General features: G+C 46.4%; 1 protein-coding gene across 1 annotated transcript in view; it reads right to left on the reverse strand.

The window, feature by feature from the left end:
- Positions 1 to 17,622, reverse strand: part of MDH1B (malate dehydrogenase 1B) — an 89,518-nt gene that overhangs the window by 42,969 nt on the left and 28,927 nt on the right. The window contains exon 4 of the mRNA XM_069733686.1: positions 8,778 to 8,920. Within this exon, the coding sequence (XP_069589787.1) occupies positions 8,778 to 8,920 (143 nt within the window). The remainder of the gene's footprint in view (positions 1 to 8,777; positions 8,921 to 17,622) is intronic.

Consider the following 17,622-nt stretch of genomic DNA (forward strand, 5'->3'; position numbering starts at 1 on the left):
CACTGCCCCCATCCCTTATGGGAAATATGCAGATGCATGTAAAGAAGCTGCGGAGACACCATCACGTGTTTCTCGACGCAAGCAGTGAATAGCCAGGCCTTTCCCCGGGAAGGAACAACCACGGAAAGGGCAGCATCCTATGAAGGAAAGCCACCTATGCCAAGCATGGTATCCATCCACAGACAGCTGTTTCGGGGTTTTTGCCCCTCATCAGTGTAGAGTAGGAATCTGGCTATTAGGAGCAGTGCCTAGTAAAAAGGCTATAAAGGCACAGATGATTGGCCTCGGGGAGACCAAAACATCCAACACCGCGGAGACACCATCACGTGTTTCTCAACGCAGTGATTCCAGAACATTGCCCCCATCCCTTATGGGAAATATGCAGATGCATGTAAAGAAGCTGCGGAGACACCATCACATGTTTCTCGACGCAGTGAATAGCCAGGCCTTTCCCCGGGAAGGAACAACCACGGGAAGGGCAGCATCCTATGAAGGAAAGCCACCTATGCCAAGCATGGTATCCATCCACAGACAGCTGTTTCGGGGTTTTTGCCCCTCATCAGTGTGGAGTAGGAATCTGGCTATTAGGAGCAGTGCCTAGTAAAAAGGCTATAAAGGCACAGATGATTGGCCTCGGGGAGACCAAAACATCCAACACCGCGGAGACACCATCACGTGTTTCTCAATGCAGTGATTCCAGAACACTGCCCCCATCCCTTATGGGAAATATGCAGATGCATGTAAAGAAGCTGCGGAGACACCATCACGTGTTTCTCGACGCAAGCAGTGAATAGCCAGGCCTTTCCCCGGGAAGGAACAACCACGGGAAGGGCAGCATCCTATGAAGGAAAGCCACCTATGCCAAGCATGGTATCCATCCACAGACAGCGGTTTTGGGGTTTTTGCCCCTCATCAGTGTGGAGTAGGAATCTGGCTATTAGGAGCAGTGCCTAGTAAAAAGGCTATAAAGGCACAGATGATTGGCCTCGGGGAGACCAAAACATCCAACACCGCGGAGACACCATCACGTGTTTCTCAATGCAGTGATTCCAGAACACTGCCCCCATCCCTTATGGGAAATATGCAGATGCATGTAAAGAAGCTGCGGAGACACCATCACGTGTTTCTCGACGCAAGCAGTGAATAGCCAGGCCTTTCCCCGGGAAGGAACAACCACGGGAAGGGCAGCATCCTATGAAGGAAAGCCACCTATGCCAAGCATGGTATCCATCCACAGACAGCGGTTTTGGGGTTTTTGCCCCTCATCAGTGTGGAGTAGGAATCTGGCTATTAGGAGCAGTGCCTAGTAAAAAGGCTATAAAGGCACAGATGATTGGCCTCAGGGAGACCAAAACATCCAACACCGCGGAGACACCATCACGTGTTTCTCAACACAGTGATTCCAGAACACTGCCCCCATCCCTTATGGGAAATATGCAGATGCATGTAAAGAACCTGCGGAGACACTATCACGTGTTTCTCGACGCAAGCAGTGAATAGCCAGGCCTTTCCCCGGGAAGGAAGAACCACGGGAAGGGCAGCATCCTATGAAGGAAAGCCACCTATGCCAAGCATAGTATCCATCCACAGACAGCTGTTTCGGGGTTTTTGCCCCTCATCAGTGTGGAGTAGGAATCTGGCTATTAGGAGCAGTGCCTAGTAAAAAGGCTATAAAGGCACAGATGATTGGCCTCGGGGAGACCAAAACATCCAACACCGCGGAGACACCATCACGTGTTTCTCAACGCAGTGATTCCAGAACACTGCCCCCATCCCTTATGGGAAATATGCAGATGCATGTAAAGAAGCTGCAGAGACACCATCACGTGTTTCTCGACGCAAGCAGTGAATAGCCAGGCCTTTCCCCGGGAAGGAACAACCACGGGAAGGGCAGCATCCTATGAAGGAAAGCCACCTATGCCAAGCATGGTATCCATCCACAGACAGCTGTTTATAAAGCTGTGCCATATATGCTCTGCACCGTTCAGTTTGGCCCCATAGATGCTCATTATAAAGCTGTGCCCTATATGCTCTGCACCGTTCAGTTTGGCCCCATAGATGCTCCACATAAAGCTGTGCCATATATAACGCTGCTGCTGCAATAAAAAAAAAAAAAACACGTACTCACCTCTCTTGCTTGCAGCTCCCTAGCGTCCGGTCCCGGCGTCTCTCCGCACTGACTGATCAGGCAGAGGGCGCCGCGCACACTATATGCGTCATCGCGCCCTCTGACCTGCACAGTCAGAGTGGAGAGATGCCGGGAAGATGGAGCGGCGCCCGGCGTGTGGATCGTGGACAGGTAAATATGACATACTTACCTGCTCCCGGGGACGGTCCCTGGCTCCTTCTCCTGGACAGCTGGTCTCCGGGTGACGCAGCCTCTTCCTCTATCAGCGGTCACCGTTACCGCTGATTAGAGAAATGAATATGCGGCTCCACCCCTATGGGAGTGGAGTCCATATTCATAAGTTTAATGAGCGGTCCCACGTGACTGCTGTACAGGGGAAGAGCTGCGGCACCCGAAGACAGTGTGACGGGCAGGGGGAGCGTCAGGATCGCCGGGACTAGGTAAGTATGCCTCAGACCTCTCCCCCCCTCACCCGCCGACCCTGCCACAGACCGTGACTCGAGTATAAGCCGAGAGGGGCACTTTCAGCTGAAAATCTCGGCTTATACTCGAGTATATACGGTATTTGGTTTAGGAGCATAAAAACTAAAAGTTTGAAAATTGCAAAATTTTCAAAGTTTTCGCCAAATTTCCAATATTTTTACAAATAAATGCAAGTCATATTGAACAAATTTTATTACTACCATGAAGTACAATATGTCACGAGAAAACAGTCTCAGAATCGGCAGGATTCGTTGAAACGTTCCAGGCTTATTACCGTGTATACTTGAGTATAAGCCGAGATTTTCAGCCCATTATTTTGGGCTGAAAGTCCCCCTCTTGGCTTATTCTCGAGTCATACCCAGGGGTCGGCAGGGGAGGGGGAGCGGGGGCTGTGTAATTATACTCACCTGCTCCTGGTGCGGTCCTGCAAGTCTTTTTCCTGGCGCTGACAGCTTCTTCCTGTACTGAGCGGTCACATGGTACCGCTCATTACAGTAATGAATATGCGGCTCCACCTCCCATAGAGGTGGAGCCGCATATTCATTACTGTAATGAGCAGTAACGGTGTCCGCTCAGTACAGGAAAAAGCTGCCAGCGCCAGGGAACAGACGTGCAGGGACCGCACCAGGAGTAGGTTAGCATAACGGGGAGCGCTGCGCTGCGAGATATATTAACCTGCTCCTCATTCTGGCGCCGCTCTGTCTTCAGCTGTGACGCTCAGGTCAGAGGGTGCGGTGACTTGGTTAGTGCGCGCCCTCAGCCTGAACGTCAGTGCAGGAGACGCTGAAGATGGAGCGGCGCCGGAACGAGGAGCAGGTGAATATTGAAAGTGCCGGGGGCCTGAGCGACGGAGAGGTGAGTATGTGATTTTTTTTATCTTTTTATCGCAGCAACAGCAAATGGGGCACGTGTCTGCATGGAGCATCTATGGGGCCATAACGTTTGTGCAGCATTATAGCATTATATGGGGCCATAACGTTTGTGCAGCACTGTATGGGGCCATAACGTTTGTGCAGCACTCTATGGGGCAAGTGTCTGTATGGTGCCATAACGTTTGTGCAGCACTATATGGGGCAAGTGTCTGTATGGGGCAAGTGTCTGAATGGGGCCATGATCAACGTTTGTGCAGCACTATATGGGGCAAATATCTTTATGGAGCATCTTATGGGGCCATAATCAACATTTGTGCAGCATTATATGGGGCAAATGTGTCTATGGAGCATCTTATGGGGCCATTATTAACCTTTATGCAGGATTATATGGGGCATATTTTAATATGGAGCATCTTATGGGGCCATCATAAACTTTATGGAGCATTTATATGGGGCTCCTGATTCAATATGGATATTCAAAAACACTTTACCTACTGATGTCTCAATTAATTTTACTTTTATTGGTATCTATTTTTACTTTTGACATCTTTTGGTAGCTGCTGCATTTCCCACCCTAGGCTTATAATTGAGTCATTAAGTTTTCCCAGTTTTTTGTGGCAAAATTAGAGGGGTCGGCTTATATTCGGGTCGGCTTATACTTGAGTATATACGGTACTACATAAAGTGACACTGGTGAAAATTGTAAAATTTGGCCTAGTTCTGAAGGTGAAAACAGGCTTGGGTGGGGGTGAAGGGGTTAAAGGTTAGAAGTTGTCAGGCATCCAATATGCAGGCACTTTATCTGAACAATGTGCCCATTAAAGTCCCAAGAGATATTTATTCAGTGATAGATGTTATTTATATAGCCAATCCCTAGTCTGCATAGGGAGGTGCATAGTAGCAATCTCTCAGGAAGATGACTATATTGAGGTTTGCAGTGAGGATATACTGTGACAGTGAAGCACAAGGCACCTGTACATTGCTGGGCTGAGCTGGCCGGCGGCCTTGGGTTCTTCAGCTTTCAATACGACTGTACAGATCACAGAGATACAGTCTGCCTTGTGCCAGTCTGAGATATCGCTTTGATCCCGGCCAGCGGGTTATCTGAGCAGATGTAGCGACGGCCTCAGCAATCATCCACACATCAGGTCGGGCAGTCTTGGACTAGCTTGTAAAAGTGACTCCAATTGTCATTGGAATTTGTATAACTGATTCACTTACTGATATTCACAAATGACAAATATGCAACAATTGGGAAGGGCGCAAACACTGTTTCACAGCGCTGTATATTATTATTTTCATTTTATTACCACTCTACGAAAGAGAAAAAACAAAACCCAAGTTATCCCTAGTTGTAGTGTAGGCTCACTATTTCTGTAAATATCACTATAATATACAGTGGCTTGGGAAAGTATTGACCCCCTTAGGCCTCTTTCACACTTCATTCTTTTCATCAAATAGCGGATCAGCCATTTTTTTTTTTTAGACTTGCATTAGCGACGGATTGTGGCGGATGGTCGTCCGTTCCATCCGCCACGTGACGGATCCGCCGAAATTTGGCGGACATCGTCTAGACATTGACGGACATTGCAACGTTTTTTGTCTGCGCCAAAATGGCGGTTCGCGAACCGCCATTTCATAGAATGGCGGCCTATGGGCGACGGATCCGTCACGACCGTCATTTGGCGTATCCGTCGCCCCAATCCGCTTTTTCAATTTAGCATGCTCCAAAAACTACATACTTTTCCCAGATACATGGATGCGTAAAAAAAACGGATTCGTTAGAACCGTTTGCTCAACAATTTTGACGGATCCGTCGATCCGTCACAATGTCAGAGCAGACTGACGCCAAACAACTGAAGTGTGAAAGAAGCCTTAGCATTCTGTTTTGCTACCTCACAACCTGAAATTTCAGTTTTTTCGGAGGGTTTGCATAATTTGATGTAAAGAACATTTGGTTTTCTTTTAATTGTTAAGCAAACAACAAATACAACAAAGTTACTGAAAAAGTCAGTGTGCATAACTATTCACCCCACCACACCACCCCAAAGTCAGTACTTTATAGAGACTCTTTTTGCAGCCAGCAATTATAGCTGCAAGCCTCTTTGTATAAGGCTGGGTTCACACTGCGTTAGTGTGACCCGTTTAACGGACTACGTTACACCGCGGCTTAACGTGGTGTAACATAGTCCGTTAACGCCGCCATTACTTTCAATGGCGGACGCATCGCTAGCGCACGCCCACAATGGGCGTGCGCTAGCGATGTGCCGTCATTGAGTGACGGACCCGAGACGCGGGCTGCAGCGTTTCCGGGTCCGTCACTGCTAGCGCTCTGCTAGCGCAGATGGAGCTAGCAGATGCTCCATCTGTGCTAGCGCTGTGCAAACTAGTGCAGTCCGTTTAACGGATGTGTTGAAGGGACTGCACAACGCAAGTGTGAACTTAGCCTAAGTCTCTATGAGCTTTCCACATCTTGCCACTAGGATTTTGGTCCATTCGTCAAGGCAAAACTGCTCCAGCTCCTTCATGTTAGATGGTTTCCTCTGGTGAACAACAATCTTAAAATCTGACCACAGATTCTCAATTGGATTAAGGTCTGGGTTTTGACTAGGCCACTTTGCTTTGGGTCATTGTCCTGTTGGATGGTCTCATCTGACCACAGCACCTTCCTCCATACATTTGGGGAGTCTCCCACATGTTTTTTGGAAACTTAAAACGAGCCTTACAATTTTTGAATGTAAATAAATGCTTTTTTCTGCCCACTCTTCCATAATGGCCACCTCTATGGAATGTACTGCTTATTGTGGTTGTATGCAATGATACTCCAGCCTCTGCTTGGGGACTCTGCAGCTCCTTCAGGGTTACCTTTGGTCTCTATGTTGCCTGTTGTGAATTCTGCTCTTGGGCTCCCTCCGGTGGTTATGAGTGGTAGTGCTGCTGTCTTTGGATCGCAGCATTTATCAGGTGTATCCACTTTTTGCAATTTGGGCTGGGCTATTTAGTCCTGCTTTATCCTTTAGTCAGTGCCAGTTGTCCATTGTTTTTGGAGGATTCACATCCATACCTGGTCTCTCCTGTTTTGCTGTTCATTTCAACAAAGATAAGTTCTGGCTTTGTTTTTGCTGTCCACCTGCTGTGGACCTTATAGTTCTGTGCATTTTCATGTTTTGTCTTGTCCAGCTTTGTCTGTGAAGGATTTTTTTGCAGCCAAGCTGTGTCTCTGGAGATGCAGATATACCCTCCATGTCTTTAGTGAGATGTGGAGATTTGTATTTTCTGTGGTGGATATTTTCTAGTGTTTTAATACTGACCGCATAGTACTCTGTTCTATTCTTTCTTTTTAGCTAGAATGGCCTCCTATGCTAAATCCTGATTTCAAGTCTGCGTATGTTATTTCCCTCTCCTCTCACAGTCAATATTTGTGGGGGGCTGTTTATCCTTTGGGGATTTTCTCTGAGGCAAGATAGTTTTCCCGTTTCTGTCTTTAGGGGAAGTTAATTCTTAGGCTGTGTCGAGGGGTCTAGGGAGTGTTAGGTACTCCCCACGGCTACTTCTAGTTGCGGTGCTAAGTTCAGGGTTTGCGGTCAGCACAGGTACCACCTTCTCCAGAGTACGTCTCATGCTGCTCCTAGGCCACCAGGTCATAACAGTTGCCTCTCTTATTAATGCCCTTCTTGCCCGGGCTTAGAGTTTTGGTGAGCGGCCCTCTCTTGGCAGGTTTGTTGTGGTACCATGTTCTTTACATTTGTTAATCATGGATTTGATGGTGCTCCGGGGATCATCAGAGATTGGAATATTTTTTTATAACCCAACCCTGACTTGGACTTGTACTTCTCAACAACTTTGTCCCTGACTTGTTTGGAGATCTCCTTGGTCTTCATGGTGTTGGTTGGTTATTGGGGCCTCTTGTTTAATGGTGTTGCAGCCCCTGTGGTCTTTTAGAAAAGGTGTGTATATACTGACATGTGACACATAGATTGCACACAGGTGGACTTACTTTCACTAAGCATGTGGCTTATGAAAGGAATTGCTTGCACCAGAAATATTTAGGGGCTTTATCACAAAAGGGGTGAATACATATGCGCATGACAATTTTTAGTTACTTGATCCCATAAATTTAATTTACGCCTATAAATACTTTTGCAAGCCACTGTAATATCAGTCACTGTGTTGCATCATTTACGCTCATGTAAATGTTATAATTAAAAACTATGCTAAAACAGCAAGTCTCCCGTCCTGACCTTTGCTCCGATAGTATCTTACTAGTATGCTTCAAGACATGTCCACCACAAATGCTTGCTAGCTGTGGTGTCACCTCCACACACCCACTGATCTGTGCTCACTGCATTCTCTGTGCCCGTTAGTGGAGAGCTGGCTGCATTTTCATAAAGCCCATTCCATTTTAGTTGTGAAGTTGCAGAATGAGCGCCGTAGTATTTTCAGAATAGATAAATGCAGTGTTAATGTTCTGCACTGCATATCATCTCTTAAAAACATTGTCCTCTTTAAAAGATTGGAACTCTGGAGGTTAAGGTGGGCATAAAATACCAACAGAAAGGAACAAACTGAGCTGTTCCTCACCTTCCTGGAGTCCAGCCCTTGCTCTTGCTGCTGCTCGGGTGATTGAGTACAGGCAGCAGAGGAGAGGTCACATACATACACGGTGCTGCAGTCAATCACTGAGCTCAGGGGGCCCATACTGTGGACATCAGCTGTACTGAGTGACTGGCTGCAGCGCTGTTAACATGACATCACTGCTGCAGCCTGTGCAAAATCACCAGAGAAGCAGTGAGAGGCAGCGCTGGACCATGGGGTGGTGAGTAGCAGCTCAGTTTGTTTCTTTTATGCCTCCATTAGCCTTTGGAAAGATGATGTTTCTCATAAAACAGATTGGTCTCTTTTTGTGCCAACATTCGAGTTTTTGGACAGAGCTCTTTTGGAAATGGAGTAAAATGCTTTTCAAAAATACAGTATATTAAAAAGCTTTGGCAAACCCCTGTCCTCCGCACCGCAGGTACGCTTCATCTGCTGACTGCACTGTCTACAGAAGACATGGGTAGGGGATAGTTACACATGGATCTCACTGTAAGTCTATGGGGAATTCTGATGGTGAGGGGGACTGTGGGATGAAGCCTCCTCGGAGTTCACCCTTTTCATTGCAAAGGAGAAAATCTGAAATGAAACTTCACAGTTTTTCCGCACATCTGAAAATCTACAGCATGTGAACAAAAATGTTGAGCTGCACTTTACCAAATAGAAAGTGACAAACAGCACAGTTGTTATTTCCACCGTACCCAGTAATCCAGATATGGAGCGGATTGAACTGTTTCCTAACGTTATCTTCCTCTTCTTCTAAATCAAGGTGGGTTTGCATATTCTCTGCTGAAATCCCCTTCATTAGATCACTCATCATGGCTGATGTTACATTGTAATACTCCTGAAAAACATCATAATAAAGCAATAATAAGTAAGAATGGAAGGTAATAAAGAAAGCTTTATTTCTGATAAATATTATAAATGATTGACAAGACTGTGCATAAGAATGCTAAATGTCAGTGTGTACAGTACTTCCATCTACAGACACATATAAGAGCACAGGTAGCACCTCTATATTACTTATAAGCCAGAATGAATTTGGAGGTTGGTTAGAGTCAATCAAATAATAAGAACTTAATATAAATCCCAGTATGCAGCACCATTTGCTCTTGGCGGGAAAAATGGATACAATTTTAGATATTAAATGGTAATTCCCAAAATTGCAGCATTTTTCAGAAATCGCAATATTAAATTTCTGCTCGCACTTTTATATCTTTATTTTCTCCAATCTGCCCTATGTGCATCCAGCGTCACATAACTAAAAGGGAGGTCCTATTCTTACACTGCTATAACTACATTTCCTAACCGCACACTACTTCTCCTCAGTGCTGCAGACCCCTACCTCTCCTATGTGCTTCTAACTAGCCCCACCTCTCAGAGCTCGACTGGAAACTAGCTGACTGAGGAATATGTAAAACAGCATAGCCATTCCAAACAGCTCTGCTATAATGGGCTCAGCTCTGCTGCATCCACCAGCTACTTGGCACATTATCAAGATAATCTATGTGTAGAATGCACACTTTTATATACTGTATGGTCCTGCATAAAACTCTGCCTGAAGGATTTTATCATCTGCCATCAGCAAAACACAACTGCCTTCACAACAGAGCTTGTAAAAACAAGACCAAGCTGAGCTGAAGAAAGCAAGGCTGACTTGTATTTGATGCCTGCTGCTGACAGATAAATGGTGTACAAATGGAAATTCTGTTCTACAGATGCATATGCCAGAGGATTATCTTCTGCCATATACATTAATAGAGCAGCATTTTCAGTTTCACATAACTAATCTGTCGGCAGCAGGCAGCAAAGACAGCTCAGCCCTGTTTCTTTGTTTTGCTTGTGTGATCTCTGGCAATGCCTCCTTTTATTTAACACTAGCTGAAGAGCCCGGCGTTGCCTGGGCATAGTAACTGACTGTGGTTAGCTATAGCACCTCACTTCTCTCATTTTCCCATCAACATCTGTCACTTTCCCCTCAGTATATGCCTGTATGCCATCTCCTCTGTAAATAGTATATACCTGTATGTCATCTCCTCCTGTATATAGTATATACCTATAGGTCATCTCCCCTGTAAATAGTATATTCCTGTATGTCATCTCCTCCTAATATAGTATATACCTGTATGTCATCTCCCCTGTATATAGTATAGACCTGTATGCCATCTCCCCTGTAAATAGTATATTCCTGTATGCTATTTCCTCCTGTATACAGTATATACCTGTATGTTATCTCCCCTGTATATAGTATATATCTGTGTGTCATCTCCCTGTATATATTATATACCTGTATGTCATCTCCTCCTGTATATAGTATATACCTGTATGTAATCTCCTCCTGTATATAGTATATACATGTGTGCCATCTCCTCCTGTATATAGTATATACCTGTATGTTATCTCCCCTGTAAATAGTATATTCCTGTATGTCATCTCCTCCTGTATACAGTATATACCTGTATGTCATCTCCCCTGTATATAGTATATACCTATGTGTCATCTCCCTGTATATATTATATACCTGTATGTCATCTCCTCCTGTATATAGTATATACCTGTGTGTCATCTCCTCCTGTATATAGTATATACCTGTATGTCATCTCCTCCTGTATATAGTTTATACCTGTGTGTCATCTCCTCCTGTATATAGTATATACCTGTATGTCATCTCCTCCTGTATATAGTATATACCTGTGTGTCATCTCCTCCTGTATATAGTATATACCTGTGTAAGTCATCTCCTCCTGTATATAGTTTATACCTGTGTATCATCTCCTCCTGTATATAGTATATACCTGTATGTCATCTCCCCTTTATATAGTATGTACCTGTATGACATCTCCTCCTGTATATAGTATATACCTGTATGTCATCTCCTTCTGTATATAGTATATACCAGTATGTTATCTCCCCTGTATATAGTATATACCTGTATGTCATCTCCTCCTGCATATAGTATATACCCTGTATGTCATCTCCTCCTGTATATAGTATATACCCAGGGTCGGACTGGCCCACCAGAGAAACAGAGGATTCTCCGGTGGGCCCAGGCACTGACACCTGCTGGCATATTGGCCAGCAGCTGCCTAGGGCCCCCACTGCTCCAGGGGCCCTCCAGCCAGTGGAGTGTCGCTAATAGCGGCACACCCAGCTGCTATGGGGCCCCTGAGTCAAGGGGGGCCCTTCTGGTGCCAGAGAGCAGCAGACGGACATGAGCCTGTCCCCGCTGCTAAAGAGAAATGAATATTCACGCTTCCCCACGCCCCCATGGGCGTGGAGAGGCGTGAATACCATTTCACTTTAATGGCGGGCAGCGTTAGCCGCAGGCTGAGGCTAACACTGCCCGCCGCTGCTGCTGAATGGGGGGCCCCAGAGGTGGGCACCTAAAGGGCGGCGATCCTTGATTGTGATCCCTGCAGCTTGGGACCACAGCGGAGCTGCAGGGATCCACGTCATCCACCTTCCTGCCCGGCACTTCCTGTCTGAATCAGCGCAGCTGGATGACGTCATCATTCAGCGCAGCTGTTTCAGACAGACAGTTGTCGGGATGTGCTGAGGCTGCTGGGAATGTGCGGAGAGGTGAGTGGGTGCTGTGTGTGTGAGTGTGTGTGCGAGTGTGTTTCTGTGGCTGTGTGTGTCTGTGTGTGTGCCTCCATGCGTGCAGCTGTGTGTGTGTGTGGGGGGAGGCAATGATGACGGTGCTGGAGGCAATGATGACGGTGCTGGAAGCAATGACGGTGCTGGAGGCAATGATGACGGTGCTTGTTATGATGCGGTGGTTTAGGAGCAACATGGAACGAGCTCTGAAGGAAGTGGTATCTGTACTGACCGCAGTCCCTAAGCTCAACACAACACTAGAAGTAGCCGTGGGATGCTCCTAACTCTCCCTAGGCACCTCGTCACAGCCTAAGAGCTAACTACCCCTAAAGATAGAAGCAGGAAAACTATCTTGCCTCAGAGAAAATCTCCAAAGGATAGATTAGCCCCCCACAAATAATGACTGTGAGTGGAGAGGGAAAAGACATGCACAGAATGAAACCAGGATGAGCACAGGAGGCCAGTCTAGCTAGATAGATAGGACAGGATGGAATACTGTGCGGTCAGTATAAAACACTACAAAAATCCACGCAGAGTTTACAAAAAACTCCACACCTGACTAAAGGTATGGAGGGTAAATCTGCTTCCCAGAGCTTCCAGCAAGACAGAATTAATTCATACTGATAAGCTGGACAAACATAGAAAGCACAGAACGGATAAGTCCACAATCTGTGGACAGAAAAGAGCAAGCAAGAACTTAGCTTTGCTGAACTGGTCAGGATAACAGGGAAATCCAAAGAGATGTGAATCCAACCAGGAACCATTTACAAGTGGCACTGGCTGAAGGAAAGAGCCAGACATAAATAGCCGAGCAGAAAAGACAATCAGTGGAAGCAGCTGCTGACAGCTAAATCCAAGGAGCAGCCATACCACTTGAAACCGCAAGAGGGAGCCCAAGAGCAGAACTCACAAAAGTGCCACTTACAACCACCGGAGGGAGCCCAAGAGCGGAATTCACAACAGTACCCCCCACTTGAGGAGGGGTCACCGAACCCTCACCAGAGCCCCCAGGCCGATCAGGACGAGCCAAGTGAAAAGCACGAACCAAATCGGTGGCATGGACATCGGAGGCAACAACCCAAGAATTATCCTCCTGGCCATAACCCTTCCACTTGACAAGATACTGAAGCCTCCGCCTCGAAAAACGAGAATCCAAAATCTTCTCAACCTCATATTCCAACTCTCCCTCAACCAACACCGGGGCAGGAGGGTCAACCGAGGGAACAACGGGCACCAGATATCTCCGCAACAAAGATCTATGGAAAACATTATGAATGGCAAAAGAGGCTGGAAGAGCCAAACGAAAAGACACCGGATTAATAATTTCAGAAATTTTATAAGGACCAATAAACCGAGGCTTAAACTTAGGGGAAGAAACCTTCATAGGAACATGACGAGAAGACAACCAAACCAAATCCCCCACACGAAGCCAGGGACCAACACACCGACGGCGGTTAGCAAAACGTTGAGCCCTTTCCTGAGACAACGTCAAATTGTCCACCACATGAGTCCAAATCTGCTGCAGCCTGTCCACCACAGAATCAACACCAGGACAATCAGAAGGCTCAATCTGCCCAGAAGAAAAACGAGGATGAAAACCAAAATTACAAAAGAAAGGTGAAAACAAAGTAGCCGAACTAGCCCGATTATTAAGGGCAAACTCGGCCAACGGCAAGAAAGACACCCAATCATCCTGATCAGCAGACACAAAGCATCTCAAATAGGTCTCCAAGGTCTGATTAGTTTGCTCAGTTTGGCCATTAGTCTGAGGATGAAACGCCGAAGTAAAAGACAAATCAATGCCCATCCTAGCACAAAAGGCCCGACAAAACCTAGAGACAAACTGAGAACCTCTGTCAGACACAATATTCTCCGGAATGCCATGCAAACGAACCACATGCTGAAAAAACAATGGAACCAGATCTGAGGAGGAAGGCAACTTAGGCAAAGGTACCAGATGGACCATTTTAGAGAACCGGTCACAAACAACCCAGATAACAGACATCTTCTGGGAAACAGGAAGATCCGAAATAAAATCCATGGAAATATGCGTCCAGGGCCTCTCAGGGACCGGCAAAGGCAAAAGCAACCCACTAGCGCAGGAACAGCAAGGCTTGGCTCGGGCGCAAGTCCCACAGGACTGCACAAAGGCACGGACATCGCGCGACAAGGAAGGCCACCAAAAGGACCTAGCAACCAAATCTCTGGTACCAAAAATCCCAGGATGACCAGCCAACACTGAACAATGAACCTCAGAAATCACCTTACTTGTCCATCCATCAGGAACAAACAGCTTCCCCACCTGACAGCGGTCAGGCCTATCAGCCTGAAATTCCTGAAGAACCCGCCGCAAATCAGGGGAGATGGCAGAAAGAATCACCCCTTCCTTAAGAATGCCAACCGGCTCAAGGACTCCAGGAGAATCAGGCGAAAAACTCCTAGAGAGGGCATCAGCCTTAACATTCTTAGATCCCGGAAGATACGAGACCACAAAATCAAAACGGGAGAAAAACAGGGACCATCGAGCCTGTCTAGGATTCAGCCGCTTGGCCGACTCGAGGTAAATCAGATTCTTATGATCGGTCAGGACCACAACGCGGTGCTTAGCTCCCTCAAGCCAATGTCGCCACTCCTCAAACGCCCACTTCATAGCCAACAACTCCCGATTGCCGACATCATAATTGCGTTTCGCAGGCGAAAACTTTCTGGAAAAAAAAGCACACGGTTTCATCAAAAAACCATCAGACTCCCTCTGAGACAAAACGGCCCCTGCCCCAATCTCAGAAACATCGACCTCAACCTGAAAAGGAAGAGAAACATCCGGCTGACGCAACACAGGGGCAGAAGTAAATCGGCGTTTAAGCTCCTGAAAGGCCTCAACAGCCGCAGAGGACCAATTTGTCACATCAGCGCCTTTCTTCGTCAAATCAGTAAGGGGCTTAACCACACTGGAAAAGTTGGCAATGAAACGGCGATAGAAATTAGCAAAGCCCAAAAATTTTTGAAGGCCCTTCACAGACGTGGGTTGAATCCAGTCATGAATAGCTTGGACCTTAACAGGATCCGTTTCTATAGACGAGGGAGAAAAAATAAAACCCAAAAAAGAGACCTTCTGAACTCCGAATAGGCACTTAGACCCCTTCACAAACAAAGCATTATCACGAAGGATCTGGAACACCATCCTGACCTGCTTCACATGAGACTCCCAATCATCGGAAAAAATCAAAATATCATCCAAATATACGACCATGAATTTATCAAGATAATTGCGGAAAATATCATGCATGAAGGACTGGAACACAGATGGAGCATTAGAGAGCCCAAATGGCATCACAAGGTATTCAAAATGGCCTTCGGCGTATTAAATGCAGTTTTCCATTCGTCACCCTGTTTAATACGAACAAGATTATATGCCCCTCGGAGGTCAATCTTAGTAAACCAACTAGCCCCCTTAATCTGAGCAAACAAATCAGAAAGCAAAGGCAAGGGGTATTGGAATTTGACCGTGATCTTATTAAGAAGACGATAATCTATACAGGGTCTCAAGGAGCCATCCTTCTTAGCAACAAAAAAGAAACCCGCTCCCAATGGTGATGAAGAGGGCCGAATATGCCCCTTCTCCAAAGACTCCTTAACATGCGGCATGCTCTGGCACAGACAGATTGAAAAGTCGTCCCTTAGGGAACTTGCAACCAGGAATCAAGTTAATAGCACAATCACAGTCCCTGTGCGGTGGAAGGGAACTGGACTTGGGCTCATCAAATACATCCTGGAAATCCGACAAAAACTCAGGGACCTCAGAAGAGGGGGAAGAGGAAATTGACATCAAAGGAACGTCACTATGTACCCCTTGACAACCCCAACTAGTCACAGACATAGTTTTCCAATCCAGCAGCGGATTATGTTCCTGTAACCATGGAAAACCCAGTACAACAACATCATGCAGGTTATGCAACACCAGAAAACACCAGAAAACGGCAATCTTCCTGATGTGCTGGAGCCATGTACATAGTCATCTGCGTCCAGTACTGAGGTTTATCCTTGGCCAAGGGTGTAGCATCAATACCCCTCAAAGGAATAGGGCTCTGCAAAGGCTGCAAGGAAAAACCACAGCGCCTGGCGAATTCTAAGTCCATTAAGTTCAGGGGAGCGCCTGAATCCACAAATGCCATGACAGAAAAGGACGACAATGAGCAAATCAGGGTCACAGATAAGAGAAATTTAGGCTGTATAGTACTAATGGTAACAGACCTAGCGAATCTCTTAGTACGCTTAGGGCAATCAGAGATAACATGAGCAGAATCACCACAGTAAAAACACAGCCTATTCTGACGTCTGAATTCCTGCCGTTCTGTTCTAGTCAAAATCCTATCACATTGCATAGGTTCAGGACTCTGCTCAGAGGACACTGCCATATGGTGCACAGCTTTGCGCTCGCGCAGACGCCGATCAATCTGAATGGCTAGAGACATAGATTCGCTCAAACCGGCAGGCGTAGGAAAGCCCACCATAACATCTTTAAGGGCTTCAGAAAGACATTTTCTGAAAATTGCAGCCAGAGCCTCCTCATTCCATTTAGTGAGCACAGACCATTTTCTAAATTTCTGGCAGTATAATTCTTGTTATGTTTGCTAATGACAGGTGTTAAGAAGGCAATCCAGAAACACAGTGTGCTTAGCGATCAGAGCGCACACAGTGATCTGACAAATACCCAAAAATACAAGAACGAGCTCTGAGACGTGGAAACTCTGTAGACTGCACACCTGATCCTATCCTAAACACAACTAAAAGTCGCTGTGGATTGCGCCTAACAACTACCTAGGCAACTCGGCACAGCCTAAGAAACTAGCTAGCCTGAAGATAGAAAAATAGGCCTGACTTGCCCCAGAGAAATTCCCCAAAGGAAAAGGCAGCCCCCCACATATAATGACTGTGAGTAAGATGAAAAGACAAAACGTAGGGATGAAATAGATTCAGCAAAGTGGGGCCCGATATTCTAGGACAGAGCGAGGACAGTAAAGCGAACTTTGCAGTCTACAAAAAACCCTAAAGCAAAACCACGCAAAGGGGGCAAAAAAAACCCACCGTGCCGAACTAACGGCACGGCGGTACACCCTTTGCGTCTCAGAGCTTCCAGCAAAACAAAAGACAAGCTGGACAGAAAAAAAGCAACAAAAAAAACAAAAGGCACTTAGCTATACAGAGCAGCAGGTCACAGGAACAATCAGGAGAAGCTCAGATCCAACACTGAAACATTGACAAGGAGCAAGGATAGCAGCATCAGACGGAGTTAAGTAATGAAGCAGTTAACGAGCTCACCAGAACACCTGAGGGAGGAAGCTCAGAAGCTGCAGTACCACTTGTGACCACAGGAGTGAATTCAGCCACAGAATTCACAACAGTACCCCCCCTTGAGGAGGGGTCACCGAACCCTCACCAGAGCCCCCAGGCCGACCAGGATGAGCCGCATGAAAGGCACGAACAAGATCGGAAGCATGAACATCAGAGGCAAAAACCCAGGAATTATCTTCCTGAGCATAACCCTTCCATTTAACCAGATACTGGAGTTTCCGTCTAGAAACACGAGAATCCAAAATCTTCTCCACAATATACTCCAATTCCCCCTCCACAAAAACCGGGGCAGGAGGCTCAACAGATGGAACCATAGGTGCCACGTATCTCCGCAACAACGACCTATGGAATACATTATGTATGGAAAAGGAGTCTGGGAGGGTCAAACGAAAAGACACAGGATTGAGAACCTCAGAAATCCTATACGGACCAATAAAACGAGGTTTAAATTTAGGAGAGGAAACCTTCATAGGAATATGACGAGAAGATAACCAAACCAGATCCCCAACACGAAGTCGGGGACCCACACGGCGTCTGCGATTAGCGAAAAGTTGAGCTTTCTCCTGGGACAAGATCAAATTGTCCACTACCTGAGTC

The sequence above is a fragment of the Ranitomeya imitator genome, chromosome 7 (assembly GCF_032444005.1).
Source record: "Ranitomeya imitator isolate aRanImi1 chromosome 7, aRanImi1.pri, whole genome shotgun sequence".
NCBI lineage: Eukaryota > Metazoa > Chordata > Amphibia > Anura > Dendrobatidae > Ranitomeya > Ranitomeya imitator.